We start from the raw sequence: 17,531 nt of genomic DNA, 5'->3' as shown, positions 1-17,531 counted from the left end.
CGGCAGACTCCGTGATGATGGAAATTACACCTACCACACTTTGGGAGTGTCCCCTTATATAGTTTGATCGGGGCTGAAGTGGCAGGGGCCGCCACTTGTTGTTGTTGTTGTGTGGCAAGTTTTTGTGATCGCTTGCGCAACTTATAGGCTTGACGCCTTCGCTTCTTACCATCAGATTTGTGGCCTTGGGTGTTGGTAACAGTTATCATTTGTTGATTTCCCGGATTGTTACAAAAATTTGAACTGTCAACACCCTTCACAGCCTCGATTGCGTTACCAGAGTCGTAGTGTGCAAAGACAGCTGCAACGGCGGCTGTTACCGTTGCTTGGAAGGTGGCAGCATCTATATGAAGGATCGGGGTTTTGTCGTTCGGCTGACTATTTCTAGATGACGACATGATTCTGTTATATAACAAGAAAAGGAGTTCGTGAGTGATTATGGTCGGTCCTTGATGTATTCTACTCAATCATGTAAAGATAAACTTTTCGTTTTGATAAACTGTTTTCGATGGTTTGATCTACATCCCTATGATGCAGCACTAGTAAAGTGTTCATGTAAGTTCTTAGAATGGTCACTAGACGGTTGTTATTTTGAACTGGGCTATCATTGGTTGGTGGATAACATGATCCAACCTTTGACAAGAATTGGAAGGGATCCTTGAGCTAATTCACCATAGCTCAATAATTTGACGAAGTGGGTGTTTAGATAGGATTCTAACGATAGCAAAACGAAAGTATTTGAACAAGGATTGGCACAGAAATTAGCCGACTGTCAATATCATTGATATTTAAGATGTAATACGTTTGGGAAAAATGACCTTGGAGTAGGTCTTACATCATATCCGAAGTAGCAAAAGTTTTGACGGCATACTGGCCTAACTAGAAAGTACTTACAGTACAGAGTTAGTTACTTAGAAAACTGGTATTTAGAGCATAGATAGGAAGACTATTCTTTCAACCAAGGAAAGAAAGGTAGAATATCTCCTACTGGTGACGGTTATCCCTTGGGTGAACCCTTAGTTCAGCCAGCTGACGCTCCATATCAAGTAGGTGCCTTTCGTACACCCTTTGGCGTACTCGGAGCTCTATGACTTCAGCTCGAGTTTCAGCTAGTTCTTGTTGTAGGGTCTCGTGGTCTCCCCTAGATCTCTCTAGAGCATCTTCCAGACGAATGGTACGGATGGTATGCATTCTCGCATTGGTGTCAACTTCTGTGATTCGATGGACAGCTGTCCTGACCTGAATCTTGTTTCGGGCAACTCTGCGGACCATTATTGGCAAGACTCTGTCTGCTGAGCCTCTTTCGCTCAGGTCATAAAAGCTTTGGTCTCCATTGAATGGCATGGGCTGATCCTGTTCTTGGCTCCATGTTTCCAAGCTTTCCACCCACGGAGGCGTCGGGCCTTGAAAGGCCGGACGAGGGTTAGGATTTGGGACAGGAGCCATCAGGGGTAGGTTCTCTACTTCAAGCTCGGAGTCAGAACCATCTGCAAAGCCTTCAGCCTGGTGATCTACTTCAAGCTCGGAGTCAGTACCTGTCTACTGGTGACCTGAGAATACAAGTTATTTTGAAATAGTTTATCAGCTTTAAAGCTGGTGAGATCATAAGTATTTTAGTTTCATTGTTTGTAAGAAAGTGTTTGTAAATGTTTGTAAGAAAGTGTTTGTAAATGTCTGTAAATCCTAGAAAACCCTATGTTTCCTACTAAAAGTAGCCTTCTACCAAGGCATCAACTGTTTGTACGAATGTCTTTTGTAAGAGTGTGTATTTTCCCAAATCTAACTATCGTTAACCAAAAATATAGTTCTTTACACTACTGTTCATTGTGTGAAGATCACAAAGTGAATGCAATGGGGAAATAAAATAGTACTGTAGTGTTGTATTAAGTAACTAGTGCTGTACTAACTACCTTAAACCAATTGCTATTTAAAGTACTATGTGATCGGCCTGTACCATACTACCGACTAGAAACATGACGATGTAAGACGTCGGAAGAAATGACGTTTGGCACCCATAGACTTGCAAGTCCCACTGTAGCGAGCAGCAAGGTGTAGGATAGTCAATCCAGTATAGATCTATACACAAACTCAACGCTCTCCACTTAAAGATATTTTGGATACAAAACGAGCCATGACAGGTGATGCCATGCCCCGTTACGTGGCTCACATAACTGTAGTAGTATTCTTGTATATGTATTGTGTGTACTAGTTGTATTGTATGTTCTCTCTCTGTCTAGTATGTATGTATGTTCTCTCTGTCTTTCATAATAGTATGTTCCCTAGTAAAATGTATAGTATGTACTAGCTGCATTGTAATGTATAGTATGTACTAGCTGTATTGTAATGTATGTTTCATTGTTCTAGTAATAGTATTAGTAACTTCCTACTATACCTATTATAGTTTACTAGTAATGTGGTTTGTATGTATGAACATGTTTGTACACCTTTGCTACCCAAAGGTATTGAATTGAAAGAAGGAACTTTTATATCTATATACATATACATAATATATAACTAGGATTCAAACGACCTTCGGACAAACAACCGATACCCTAAGTCCACAACCAAACGAGGAACAGGAGGTAAGGTGAGCTATCAGTCCTAAGTCCTTTCAATCCTACTTATATAACTATATCAATATAGATACACATTTAGCAAAATATAAGTTTAAAAGAGTTTAATAAAAGTATTTGACATGTAAAAGTGTTTGTAAAACAGTTTTGAAGTATTTTGTTTGATAACACAGTTTGAAAAGTAAGATATCCACTTGTTGGGTAGGTAATAATCACATGTGATTGATATAATAACTATAATAGTTCAACTTGTATCCCCCCCCATAAAAGCATTTAAAATCATTTAAAAAGGTTGATTAAGGGGTATGAACTCACCTGTAGTGAGTGGTTTGGATGAACGGATCTTATAGGATGCTAAGTGTCAAGTGAAGACTTGAACACACACACGGATCCTAGTTAACATATAATAACACATATATGTATCCAATTAGTCACTTAACAACTAATTTACCAAGTTAAGACACCCTAGAACATGGAAAACACTTTGATTCAAGTGTTATAAGTACCAAGGATTGCATCTAAGGGTTGTAGGGCCTTGCTTTTGAGTTTATGGTCCAAGGGTAAACTCTTTTGGAGTTTACGGTTTTGGGTTTACGGTCCCAATGGGTTTACGGCCGTAAACCCATGGCAATTTCTACCATTTGGTGTTTTAACGTCTTATAAGTCATAAAGAAGCATCCTAACTTCAAGTATAAGCCTTAGGAAGTGATTGTGGCACCATTGCACCAACTTATAGAGTTTACGGCCCATGGACCATTTCTAAATGAGTTTACGGCCGTAAACTCTAATGGTTCTTGGTCTTTTTGATGTTTAAGGTCCTAAACACTTCTAGGATGTGATCTAGACTAGTATCCAAGGCTTGGTAAGGGACTAGGGCTCACAATGGCCCTTTGATTAGGGTTTACGGTCCAAGAACATGTCTTGACCGTAAACACCTTTAATCTTGTGTTTTTTGGTGTTTTCTAGTTGATTAAGATGTGAAACAAGCCTATAACAAGCTAAGGTAAGAGTACTTACAATATAGAAGCTTTTAAGGGTGTTAAAAGTCCAAGAACACTAGTGTGTGTTCTTGGTGTTCTTGGTGAAATGAAGAACACTTGAAGATCTACACAAATGGAATGATTTCATGGATGAAATCATATAAGATCACTAGATGATGGAAGAGATCAACTAAACAAGGAAGAAAACACTTACTTTCTTGAAGATTTTGAAGAAATTTTGGATGATACTTGAGAGAGAAATGGTTTCTAAACTTGAAAATGTGTAAAATGGCTAAAAATGACTAAGTGTCACTTATATAGTCCTTAGGGTTTACGGCCCTAATACCATTTGGGCCGTAAACTCCAAACTCTTAGAGTTTTGGAACTTAAATGTTGCATACTTTACCCTAAGGTATCCTCTCTCCAGTTATCTCTTGCAGTACTAGGCTTTAGAACACTCAAACTGAGTCCAAAAAGCTTAAAAGTTAGTAGAAACAGTTCTGACTTCTATTGAAGTGAATGGTTTTACAAGATAGAAATTTCGGGTTGTCACAGTAGTAGGCTGGGTGAATCTACTCTAAGCCCACAACCAAACAAGGAACAGGAAATGAAGCGGAAAACACACATCCTACTACCTGTCAGATCCGATTAATATATATCCCTGATGTATAAACTAAGGAATCATAAAGTTAGCGTTATAGGCCCCTTCCTACTGAATGTACTAGACTCGACTGTTTTGTTTGTCGCTGGTAAGTTTTCCCTAGTTTATAACTATCTTAACTCGAAAATAGTTTGCATTACCTTTCAAGTGAGAATATCACAATATGAAAGTAATGGGAAAAATGTAAGTACACAGTTGTCTTTTGAATTGACACACAGAAGTACTGATTACCTAAAAACTAGTTTGTTTTATTGAGGTCATATTGTGATGAGTAGTACCCATACTATACGCTCTCCCAGCAAGAGATTATGGTTACCAAATTGCTAAGCCATGTAAACCTCACGTTAAAGTTATATAATCAGGTATACCCAATTTATTATCACCTTTTGTTTAGAACAATGAGTTAGTGATCATTGGTATAATTAGATCCTGGTTTGTTCTTCTGTTATAGTATCTTAGTATGTTCTTTCTGTTATCGTGTATTGTATCTTCCTCCCTGTTTCTCTTTATAGTATGTTCTCTATGTTATCGTGTATTGTATCTACCTCCCTGTTTCTCTTTATAGTATGTTCTCTATGTTATCGTGTATTGTATCTACCTCCCTGATTCTCTTTATAGTATGTTCTAGTATGAACTGAACACCTAAACGATACCTATTATTGTTTACTAGTATCTTTACTTTGAAGTGTTATTGACTTGAAGAAAAGACTCATTTATATACTAAGTTATGATTGTACTTTAAAAACGGAGTTTTATAAACTATAAAGTAACGTAACGTAAAAAGAGTTTTTGAAATGTTTTGATCACTTATAAATACATAAGCAATCTATTGAAATGATGTTTATAACAAAACATTTACACAATTATCATTGTGTTCAACTTGTATTCCCCCCCCCCCCCTCCTTAAAAGCATTTAAAACAATTTAAAAGATTGATTATAGGGGTATGAACTCACCTTATGTGGGTGATTCAATCAAATGTGCGCGTAAGGATGAGAAGTTCCACGAATGAAGTCCCGAGACACAAACGAATCCTAAATGACATATATGGCATATATTGGCATGCTTTAGTGTTTAAAAGCAACTAACATGCAAGGAAACACCCTTAGGGACTAGGAAACACTTTGACCAAGTGTTAGAATCAAATGTGATTCATCAAAGGGGTGTGTATGACTACAATGAGGAGTGTACGACCATGGGTGTACGGCCATGGAGTGTACAGCCGTACACTCATGGTAAAATGTGCACAAGAGGGTCTTTGAACAATGGGGAAGCTTGTGGGTCTATTGCTCATCAAGTATATGAACTAGATTTGCATTTTAGAGGCCCTTTTGGGGTGTTTTGAGGGGTGTACGGCCATACAAGGGTGTACGACCGTACACTCCTTTTGTCCCAGCTAAAAGGTCGATTCTAGGGTGTTTAACAGGAGATCCTAACATGTACTAAGCATAGGGAAAGGATACTTACAATTTGGAGGCTTAAAAGGGTGTTCACAGCCACCAAGAACAAGTGTGTGTTCTTGGTGTTCTTGGTGAAAGATGAAGATCTTAAAGATCTACCCAAAAAGATGATTTCCATGGATGAAATCAAAGGGTGATACATGATTAAGAAGGATAACAACACAAGGATGGAAGAATCACTTACGTTTTTGAAGATCTAGGATGAAGAACTCGATGATAGTTGAGAGAGAAATCGATTTTTCTTGACTTGGAAGTGTGAGGAATGACTAGAAATGAAAGGATATCATACATATGGAGGTGGTGTACAGCGAACATGGGTGTACGGCCATACACTCATGTGTACGGCCGTACACTCATGTGTACGTCCGTACACTCCCTCTGATGGAGTGTTCGACTCGATTTCAACGCGAAGAACTTTAGCTAACACTTCCCTAAACCCAATGCTTGAATGTACTAAGCTTAGAACCGTTAAACAGACTCTAAACAATGCTAACTGATAGCAGAAACGAGTCTGACACACGGTTGAATTGAATGGCTGGACTTACGAGGCAAAGATTTTCGGGTTGTCACAGCAGTATATGTCCCCATTGCACCACCACAACGGACAAAAATGGGTCCTCAAAGAAGGTTGGGAATATATGTTGGTTATGAGTCAGAGTCTATTATAAGATATCTTGAACCTTTAACATGTGATGTTTTCACAGTACGCCTAGCTGATTGCCAATTTGATGAGGAAAATTTCTCATCATTAGGAGGAGAAAAGAAGATTATAAAAAAGGATGTTTCATGGCATGAGCCTTCTTTATCATATCTTGACCCTCGCACAAAGCAATGTAAAATGGAAGTTCAAAAGATAATGCATTTCCAAGAAATGGCAAATCAATTTCCTGATGCATTTACTGACACGAAAAGGGTGACTAAATCATATATACCAACTATCAATGTTCCAGCTCAAATTGAAATTCCATATGGACAATCTGATGATAAATTCACTCAAGAGTCTAAAACACGCCTGAAGCGTGGAACACCATTTGGTTCCAAGGATAAGAACCCACAGAAAAGAAGATGAGTAGAAAATGCACTAGATTATGAGGAAAGTGTTCCTGGAGAAACACAAAATATCAAAATTCCCCCAGGAAAGGAAGATGTTGCACTAAATTATGGTCAAACTAGTTGAATATGTGACCAAAATGAAACTGATAATATAAGTGCAATATTTTCTTATTCAGTTTCATGTGATATTATGAATGATGATCCCGAACCACAATCTGTCACTGAATGTCAAAGAAGAAATAATTGGGCTAAATGGAAGGAGGATATGCAAGTTGAATTAAATTCTCTTAACAAGAGAAATGTTTTTAAGGCCATTGTCCTCACACCTGGACTTGTGAAACCATTAGGGTATAGATGTATCTTCGTACAAAAAAGAAATGAAAAAGATGAAATTGTAAGATACAAGGCTAGGCTTGTGGCTTATGGTTTCTCTCAAACATGGAATTGATTATGAAGAAACTTATTCACTGGTAATGGATGCAACCACTTTTAGGTATTTAATCAGCTTGGTAGTCTTTGAAAATTTAGAGATGCGTCTTATGGATGTTGTTACAACTTACTTGTATGGATCACTTGATAGTGATATCTATATGAAAATCCCTGAAGGATTTAAAATGTCTGAAGCATTAAGTGCAAAACCCAAAGAAATGTATTCTTTAAAATTGCAAAGATCTTTATATGAGTTAAAGCAATTTGGATGCTTGTGGTACAATCGTTTAAGCGATTATTTGACAAGTAAAGGTTATAAAAATAACACTATTTGTCCATGCGTATTCATTAAGTAAACAATATTTGGGTATGTGATTATAGCGGTCTATGTTCACGATCTAAACATCATTAGAACGAATAAAAACATCCTTGAAGTGATTGAACTTTTAAAGAAAGAATTTGAAATGAAAGATCTTGGAAAAACCAAATATTGTCTTGGTTTGCAGATTGAGCATATGCCTAACAGAATAATTGTGCATCAATCAAATTATATAGAAAGAGTCTTGAAACGTTTCAATATGGCCAATGACAATCCTTTAAGCACCCCAATGGTTGTTAGATCATTGAATATTGACAAAGATCCATTTCGTCCCCCCGAAGAAAATGAAGAAGTTCCTGGTCCAGAAGTACCATATCTAAATGCATTTAGGGCTCTTATATATCTTACTAATTGTACTAGACCCAACATTTCTTTCACTGTAAACTTGCTAGCAAAGTTCAGTTCATCCCCAACAAAAAGACATTGGAATGGGATTAAGCATATTTTGTGATACCTTCAAGGAAGTACTATTTAGGGTTATTTTATCCTAATGATTCAAGACAAGGTTTGATTGGTTATGCAGATGCAGGCTATTTATCTAATCCTCATAAATCTAGATCTCAAACTAGATACGTATTCATGAAGGGAGGCACCGAAATTTCCTGGCACTCTCAAAAGAAAACACTTGTCGCCACATCCTCAAATCATGCTAAAGTAATTGCACTAAATGAAGCTAGTAGAGAATGCACATGGTTAAGATCGATGAGACAACTCATTTTGTGTTCATGTGGACTAGATAAAGATAAAGTTCCATCTTTAATTTATGAAGATAACTCAGCATGTGTCACTCAAATGAAAGAATGATATATCAAGAGCGACAAAACAAAACATATACCTCCAAAGTTTTTTGAGTACATTTAAGAGCTTATAAAAGATCAAAAGGTTGAGATAGAATATGTTCAATCCAACAACAATGTAGCAGACCTCTTCACGAAAGCACTTCCTGCTGCAATATTCAGAAAACATGTACATGGCATCGTAATGCTACTTGTGCATAAAATGTAACGTAACATATGTCTAAATGAAGGGGAGTCAACTATATACTACACTCTTTTTCCCTTCGTTAAAGTTCTTTTCCCACTAGGTTTCTTTAGTAAGGTTTTTAATGAGACAGTACTTCAAGGTTGAACTCAGATTACATCAAATTATTAAGTTAGACAATGCATGTGAATGAACAATTTTCACCCCTTGAATAATTTCCTTTACATATTGAATTACTATTTTAATGATGTATGAATAGGATGTTATGAAGTATAAATACCCATCAAATGTAAAGAGAAAAACACACCATCTTGAAGATAATCTTCTATGTGCACAACAAAAAACGTAACCTTTAGTGACGACAAAAAACGTCGCAATTGATGCCCCTTGTCGCCGCTATTACCTCATAGCTAATACTCGTTTGTCGTCGCAAATAGCATCGTCTCTAATACTCGTTGTCGCTAAATGGTCAATGTCGTCGCTATTGGCGTCGTCTCTATTAATATTCCGGCCACCAGTCGGAGTTTTTCCGGCTAATCTTCCCGGAATCAGTTGTCGTCGCAATTGGTCAATGTCGTCCCTAAAGGTGTCGCTGCTAATGATTTTTTTTTTTTTTGAAAAAACAATTTATTTATGATATTAGTTTGTATATATTATAAAATGCAACTTTAGTAAAAGTACATACCACATTACATAAAACATAAAATATACCACATTATATAAACTATCTAATAAATCCCATATAAAAATCTAATATATCATCCATAAACTATCTAATAAATCCAAAATAACATCATCCATAACATAAAACAAGAAATACTATGTGTTTGCGTCTTCCCCATCGTTGTGTTCCTCGTTGTTGACTTGGTTTTTAAATGAGCGGGTAATGTCTCAAATGGCCGTCACAAACGCCGGGTTTTGAAGAAAAGCATTCACATCAACATTCTACAATTAAGTCACAAGCATATTAAGTCATTAACAATTTAACAAACCATCAAACCATCAAACCACCAAACAAATTAAGTCGGTAACAATTTAAAAAACTATTAAACCACCAAATGCACTTATTTTATCATAACATACAATATACACATATTCTATCAGAACATACAATATACACACATACAAATACACTTATACACATTTTTTCACATATATTTTTTCATACATACAAATAAATTTCATATTGAAATACATATATACATTTCACATATAAACACCTACATTTTCACATAAAAATGCCTACATTTCATATACATACATTTTCACTTATATTTTTTCCCATACATTTGTTCATATATATACACATATACACACATTTCACATAGAAATACACTTATACACACATTTCCACATGCACTTTTTCATACATACACATACAAATACATTTTTTCATACATATTCACACAGACACATTTGCATATACATTTTTGCATACATGTTCATACATTTCATATAGATTTCACATACAAAAATATACACATTTCACATACCAAAATATATACATTGCACATACATTTCATATACATTAAGAACACAAAAAAAGAAAGAAGAACCTGCTGTCGCCGGAAAATGAGACATGTCGCCGGAAAATACGACCAGTCGCCGGAAATTGAAGTTAGTGGTGACAACGATCGCACTGTGATGGTGGTATTCAACGGAGATTACCTTAAAAGCACTGAAATAATGAAATATTGGTAAGAAAACAAGAGAAAGAGAAAAGGGAAGAGAAAATTCACGCTACCGGAGGATTATTGTCGCCGGAAAAACTCGGAATTCACCGGAAAACGTCGGAAATCGCTGGAAAACGTGGGAAATCACCGGAAAATGAAGGCCTAGAAGCAATCTATGGTTAGTGGTGGTTTGTATTGGTGTACTACGCCGGAAAATCGCACCAGAGAACGTTGGTCGTCAGAGTTTTGCGAGAAGGAGGAGACAACGCAGGAACCGGGTCGTCTGGGACGAGGGGGGGTCAAAAGGGCGTTACCTTTAGCGGCGACACCGAGGCAATAGCGACGACAAGTTGGAGGGAAAAACACACGCCTTTCTGTCATGATTATTAGTCGTCCGATCCAAAAATAATCGAACGGTCACGATGACATTCACGCGGATCACCATCAATAGCGGTGACATGTCGTCGCAATTGGTGTCGCCTCTATTACCTCCGATGAAATGAAACCCTAACCGATGGATCGGTATAGCAACGTACGGTCACGATCAAATGGATTATTTCTTGTTGTGGTGTTCAAGAATCCTCTCAAATCTACTGCTTTATTTTATTTTATAATGTTTTAATCTAGTTTGTTAGTTTTAATTTTAATTACGTCGAATTTATAATATATATATATATATATATATATATATATATATATATATATATATATATATATATATATATATATAGGGGATAGGGAATATACATTACAGCCTCACCTAAGCTTAGGTACTAAACTTCTAAAATATGTCGTTTTAACATGCTAAATATACCCGATTTGGTTTCACTTGGTAAATATATCATCCTCCATAACATTTCTTTCTTTCATTATCGTTTTACCATCTCTGTTTTCTTTCCTCAATTATCGTTTATTATTTCACCCAAGTGAACATTACTAAACCTTAAACTTAAACCCTAAACCCTAAATTTAAACCATAAACCCTAAACCTAAACCCTAAACCCTAAATCTAAACCCTAAACCTTAAATCTAAACCCTAAACCCTAAACCTAAACACTAAACCCTACATCTAAACCCTAAACCCTAAACCCTAAACCTAAACCTAAACCCTAAACCCTAAATCTAAACCCTAAACTCTATTGTGTCGATCTTGAATTTATATCTTGAAGTATTAATCGTGAATCCATTAACCGTAATCTTTATATAGTAAAACAATGTATTTTCAAGAGGTTTAGTACCTAAGCTTAGGTGGTGCTGTAATGTATATTCATTTTTCCCATATATATATATATATATATATATATATATATATATATATATATATATATATATATATATATATATATATAGTACTACATAAATACTGTTCCCCTGACGTGTGCATGGAATAATAAATTTTCAAAAGACTAATATTATGTCTTTGTAAGCTCCATCTGTTACACAAACATGTTGTCTATATTTTATTCCATGCAAGGTACCCACCTTTTAATGATGGAGTCTGCGACACCACTGCCTTCCCTTTAAATGGCATCTGTTTTGTGGGGTATCTTATTAATCCATTGCTGCCCAATGCATTCATTGACATAGACACATCTCTCTACAAAGATTTCTTCTTCTCATTCTCTTCTTAAAATGATTTTAGTAAAGATGATCAAGATGATAATGGCAAATTCATATGTCGCGATTCATGAAACTTACATTTTAAAAAATGAATAAAATTCAAATTGAATCGGGGAAAACTAGTAACAAAATCCCTAACAACGCAATTAATTGCCCATTTAAATTTGCTACGTTGATACTTGTAGTGGTAGTGAGCTATGTAACTTTTGTTACATCGATCCAACATTATTTGTATCTGTTGTTGGCACGTTTTCCATTGTTTTCTGTCATGCTTTCCATAAATGTATTGAGTATTGACTGGTTGTTTCTAAAGTTACACATCCTCCTGTAAACATAAACGTTAAGAGTACGTACTCATTACGTATTAGCATCTTCATTAATGTCCATCTCTACCATGCTCGTCGCATCCTACGTTTGTATCCCACTGATCTTCTCCAGCCTTGTTCTCTCTCTTGAGAGACAGAGATTCAAAAGGTGCAGGACTGTAGTAGATGAGTCAGAGCAGGCATGGAAAAAGAAGCATATTGGCAGCGAAAAGTGCATGCAGGCGCAATAAACTTAGGTGCTTAACTCCCATTGGGGACCAGATTGTGACCCCCCAAATCCTATATTTTTCTACCCTATTACCTTTTTAACCTATTCTCACCAGTCACCACACAGCCAGTACCTATGTCTATTTGTCTCACCCTTTGGATTGTATGTCCCATTAGTTGTCGTATAAATACACAGCTTTCTTGCATGAAAATGATTCACAAATCACAGCACCACCTTAATTATATCCCAGCTACAAATAGGTTAAACTCAGCTAGCTATTGAAAGGTAGATATTGTTAACCAAGAAGAGGGTCGATCAAATGGAGTGGAGTAGCAGCAACCCCATTCCCTTTATTCCTCGGAATGCACAAAGTCCCTTTTCCTTTCTGTATAACTATAACACTGTCGACCCCTATCTATACCCACCTGGTAATTCACTTTCTTTGTTTTGCTTCAGTTTGTGCCTTTCCTTTCAAGTTACTTATATCAAATGTATGATGTTCAAAAAAGTACTCAAAATGAATAATTTGTATGTTATCAGATTAAGTAACTTTGTAATAATCTATTGGACAATTAGAAGTTAGAACAGGCTCAAGGCACTATGGTCTAGGGGTCGATATGTAAAGCTTCCACTTATTAACTTTTGAAACAATGACAACAGGGGGGTCAGATATGAAGCATCAGATGTTGCAGCAGGCATCTTTACCAATGATGGATCTAAGCCAAATTGATTACGATAGCAACAATCAGGACAAGAAGAAAAGATTGACAAGTGAACAACTAGAGGCATTGGAAAACAGCTTTCAGGAGGAGATCAAACTGGACCCTGAAAGAAAGATGAAGCTGGCACAAGAACTAGGACTACAGCCCAGACAAATTGCAGTCTGGTTTCAAAATAGACGTGCTCGTTGGAAGGCTAAGCAGCTCGAGCGTTTGTATGATGCGCTTAAACAAGAGTTCGATGCTGTCTTCCGAGAGAAGCAACAGCTTCAAGAGGAGGTACGTATATATGTGCATGCCATGGTCTATTGATCTCCGCTTCTATAAAGTAACCATGCATATTGTCTTTATTTTTAACTGAAAACAAACCATATTCAAAAGTTTAGCCTTTCGTAAATGACCCAGTGGTGTGTCAGATTCAATTTTTTTTGGTTTTATTAGATGATATCGATGGGCGAATAACTACACTAGCTAAAATATGTAATTTCTTTGTGTTAATTCTAAATATTAACTATAAAGAATGATGCTAACCTACTTATCCCTTGATTAAGGTACTAGCATTGAGAGCTATACTCAAAGAACATGGCAGTAAGAGACAAGCACAAGTTTCTGCAACAGGGTACTCAGACATGACCGGAGAAGATACTACTGTTGAGAGTACATCGGTGAACGCCATTCGCAGCTCCAACAATGTTTCATACCAAGCTGTTGCTACCCCATCGTCTGCTGTGGCTGCTGGTGAATGCAACTATATGCTTAACTATGATGGGGCTGCGGTTCCCACTCAATCGTACTACAACTGGGCTGGTCTCCCTTCATACCCATGAAATATATAGTCGATATGTTACTTATCTAGTTTTAGATGTTCTAGGTAGATTAGCTTAAAGAATGTTGCCGTAGCTTTTCAATATACCTTGATTAGCTCTTTAAAAGGTGTCATACTAGCTTTAACATAACGTTTCCTAAATTCGAATGCTATATATTGAAGATATGCATCGTTTATTGTTGAAGATCGGATGAAAATTTTATTCAACAAAAAGGATGGAATAGAAAACTTACAGTTGTATGAATTACTAGTATTCGGTCAGAAACAATTATGATTTCTCTCTGTTCATACTTCTTATCCTTTTCTCATAAATATAAGTAATGGCTCGAACAACCATTGCCATTTATTTTAGTATCTAAATCCCCTTCAGCAGTTTAAGTAGGCTAAGAGCATTACCCAAGCATGTTATGGACCCCGGGCAAAAAAACAAGAAAAATGACCACTTCAATTTTTTTGCTTATACTAAAGTAAAATTAACCAATATCGCGTGTTTTAAGAAAAAACAAACATACGTTATTAGGTATATATTTAGACAAAATTTCACAAATGATGCTTATGGTTTAAATTTTTTCCCCAAAACTAAGGTTCTAAATAACGTGAGGCGTGCCTTGGCGGCAAGGTAAAAGTTAAGTCATGACAAGCCTTTGCGAGCCATTACGTTTTTCAAACGTGACTATTTTATATATATTAAAAGAGATAAATCATATAATTATTGATTTATCAAGTATATCAAGTTTTTAGAAGTGTTATATTAGTATTTAATATAAAAAGTTAACAAAAACTCAATTATTTTAGGCCCGATAAAAAAATCAAAAAAAACAAAAAAAAACTCACGCCTTGAAAAAAATCGCGTCATATCGGGATAAGGCGCGCCTTGACATGTTATTTAGGCATCACGCTTAACAAACCCGTCTTATACGTTTTCGTAACGGCTACAACACGCCTCACACCATGACACGCCTTGAGGCGCGCCATTGCGCGTTTTTTAGAACCATGCCCAAAACAGTCATTATCAAACATTTTTCTCACAAATGGTCATTTTGAAGAAAACTTAAGACGCAAATGATTTTTATGATCAACTCTATTAAACTTTTTATGTTAAGTCGAGTGAAAATACATTTTTACCCTTCATTTTATCTTACAATTAAAAAAAAACTTTCTCTTTCTCTCTTCCATCTTTTCTTCACCTTGAGTAAATTCTACACACATATACATTATGCCATCATTTTTTAACTTGTACTATCTTACATCCTCCCCCATCTCCATCACTTTCTTCCTTTTGTTGCCTTTTCTACTTGAAGATAATAAAAACACATAACTAAATCTTGTAAACTCATCTTCCCCATAACCACCACAACCAAAAATCAACTTCATGATCATGTGTTTCTCATAGCTCCTGTTTTTCAGTTTCTCTCCTTGCAAAAATCTCATTCGTGCACCGATATTAAAACTAACAAAACCCCTAAACTTAAAATCCGCCACAAAAAGGATTTGTACATCAATCAGGTTTGGGTTACAAACAGGTGGTAGTGGCAGATGATTTGAAATGATATTTTAGTTATGGGTTTTGAGCTTGCATGTGTATTTATTTGGGTATTCTTGATGCACAAGGAGCGCTCAATAAATTGATGAACAAATGGGGGTTTTATTTCTTTTACTGTGTATATGTGTATGTTTCTCTATCTCCCTACCCCCTTCAATCATGCTTCCCTCCAAAGTGGAAACCTGAATCGAACTAGACATCCAAATCAAATATGACACACCCTTCCTTTCTCACCTCCCTACTGACACCTTACTTTGTCTTATTCGGTGATAGTGTCATCCCTTGTTGGAATACTGTTGTAACACCCGGAATCTAGAAGATCAATTGTGGAATAAATCCCCTTTTCTAAGGACCAACTCGTTGAGTTGATGGTGGGAAACTCGACGTGTTGGAGGCTTTTGGGTCACGCGTTTTTATGGACCAACTCGGCGAGTTGGTGAAGGAGACTCGACGAGTTGGACGTTGATTGAGAAACCCTAATTTTAGGGTTTTGCACCCTATTTAAACACCTTAAGTCCCAGGTGTTGGCCTCATTTTCAGCCTCCATAGCCTCTAACCCCAATCTCGAAACCCTAGAGTCTCCTTGATTGTTGTGAGCTTAGTGTGGGTGTGATTTGGTGTGTTTGAAGCTCATTGAAGGAAGGGAAGTTTGGTACAAGGTGGTGATTCAAGTAGGAGCCTTCAGATCTTGATTCTATGCACCATTTCCAGCATATTTCGTTATAAAGTTCTAACCTTGTTTAATATTTTCTTAGATCTCTTCTTGGGTTAGATTGTATGCTTTTAGCCATGGATGGGTAGTTGTTGGGGAAGTAGAAGTCCCAAGTGTTATTCTTTCAGATCTGTGATCTTCATGAGCTCTTTTGGCATAAACGTGCCAGCTTTATGGGTTTAAGGGCTTCATGTGTAACACCGGGTTCCTGGTACGTATTTAATTCCAAGTATTATTGTATTTTACCCTGGGATTCGGCGAGTTGAAGGCCTAACTCGTCGAGTAGACTCAGCTTTGCGCGTGGATTTTAAGTGACCTACTCGACGAGTCGGGAGACCGACTCGGCGAGTAGGAGCTAACTGGGTGAAACCCTAAATTTGAGGGTTTGCACCCTATTTAAACAACTTATATCCTCCCATATCAGCCTCCATCGTCCCTTTCACTTCCAGAAAACCCTAACTCGAAACCCTAACCATTATTGAGTGTTCTTGAGCTTGTGGTGCCCTCTTGTGTGTATTTGAAGTTGGAGAAGAAGAAGGAAGCTTGGAAGTTCAAGTAGAAGCAAGGAGATCCAGAAGTTTACTTCATTCTCAGCTCATTCAAGGTAAAAAGCTGGAACCTTGACCATTTATCTCTTGGATTTTGTTTTGGGGCTATTTCTACCCTTTTATGAGTATAGAGTAGCAAAAATCGGATTTTGTGGGTGTGCTTAGAGTTGCACTTTGGATCTGGGGCTATTGGGGGTCTTTATGGCATAAAGGTGCCAACCTTGTTGCCATAAACACCTCATGCATCTTGTAGACCTCCTTTTATGGATTTTGAGCCAAAGGCCCCATGAATGTACATCAAGTTTGAAGCTTTACGTATAAAATGGACCCTAGGAGACCAGTTCTATGGTTTTGACGTGTTAAGACCCATTATAATCGACTGTATAGTTTTGGACAAGAGGGACTCGGCGAGTCACTTGGGTGACTCGGCGATTCGGGACGCTTTTTCCCCAAAACGTCTTCTGGAAATGGTTTTGGTTGAGTGGAAGGAACACTCAGCCTGCTAGGGGTTTGTCTTGGACCTGGAAATCATAGGACTCGACGAGTGTATGAACAGACTCGATGAGTTGTTCATACAACTCGGCGAGTCATATACTGAGCACATTCTTATGAGGGAGATAAACTCGACGAGTTCAAGGGGAACTCGGCGAGTCGGTTGAAGATGATCCTGATATTATGGTTGAAGAAGGACCCGTCGATTTGTTGCTAGACTCGACGAGTAGAGTCGGGAGTTGGATCATTTTGGAGAAATAGGGACTCGACGAGTTGGTAGACCAACTCGGCGAGTCAAGTCAACTGGAGGTTGACATTGACCAAAGTTGACTTTGACCAGGATTTGGGT

The 17,531-nt window shown here is 37.1% G+C and overlaps 1 protein-coding gene and 1 long non-coding RNA gene across 2 annotated transcripts; one reads left to right on the top strand and one right to left on the bottom strand.

The window, feature by feature from the left end:
* Positions 1-9,258: 9,258 nt before the first annotated feature.
* LOC145156372 (uncharacterized) lies at positions 9,259-14,210 on the bottom strand. The gene is made up of 3 exons (XR_013736645.1): positions 14,121-14,210; positions 10,072-10,193; positions 9,259-9,460 (listed from the first exon to the last, which is right to left on the bottom strand). It is a non-coding gene; the product is annotated as an uncharacterized LOC145156372 (long non-coding RNA).
* Positions 12,532-14,071, top strand: LOC145156370 (putative homeobox-leucine zipper protein ATHB-51). Its single transcript, XM_079075776.1, has 3 exons — positions 12,532-12,770; positions 13,003-13,340; positions 13,613-14,071. The coding sequence occupies exons 1-3, from the start codon at positions 12,662-12,664 to the stop codon at positions 13,886-13,888; spliced, it is 723 nt and encodes a 240-aa protein (XP_078931902.1). The 5' UTR covers positions 12,532-12,661; the 3' UTR covers positions 13,889-14,071.
* Positions 14,211-17,531: the final 3,321 nt, after the last annotated feature.

Source organism: Lactuca virosa, chromosome 2 (assembly GCF_052849685.1).
Source record: "Lactuca virosa cultivar CGN04683 chromosome 2, Lactuca_virosa_CGN04683_v6, whole genome shotgun sequence".
In the NCBI taxonomy this organism is placed as follows: Eukaryota; Viridiplantae; Streptophyta; class Magnoliopsida; order Asterales; family Asteraceae; genus Lactuca; species Lactuca virosa.
This window is presented reverse-complemented; position numbering and strand designations above follow the sequence as displayed.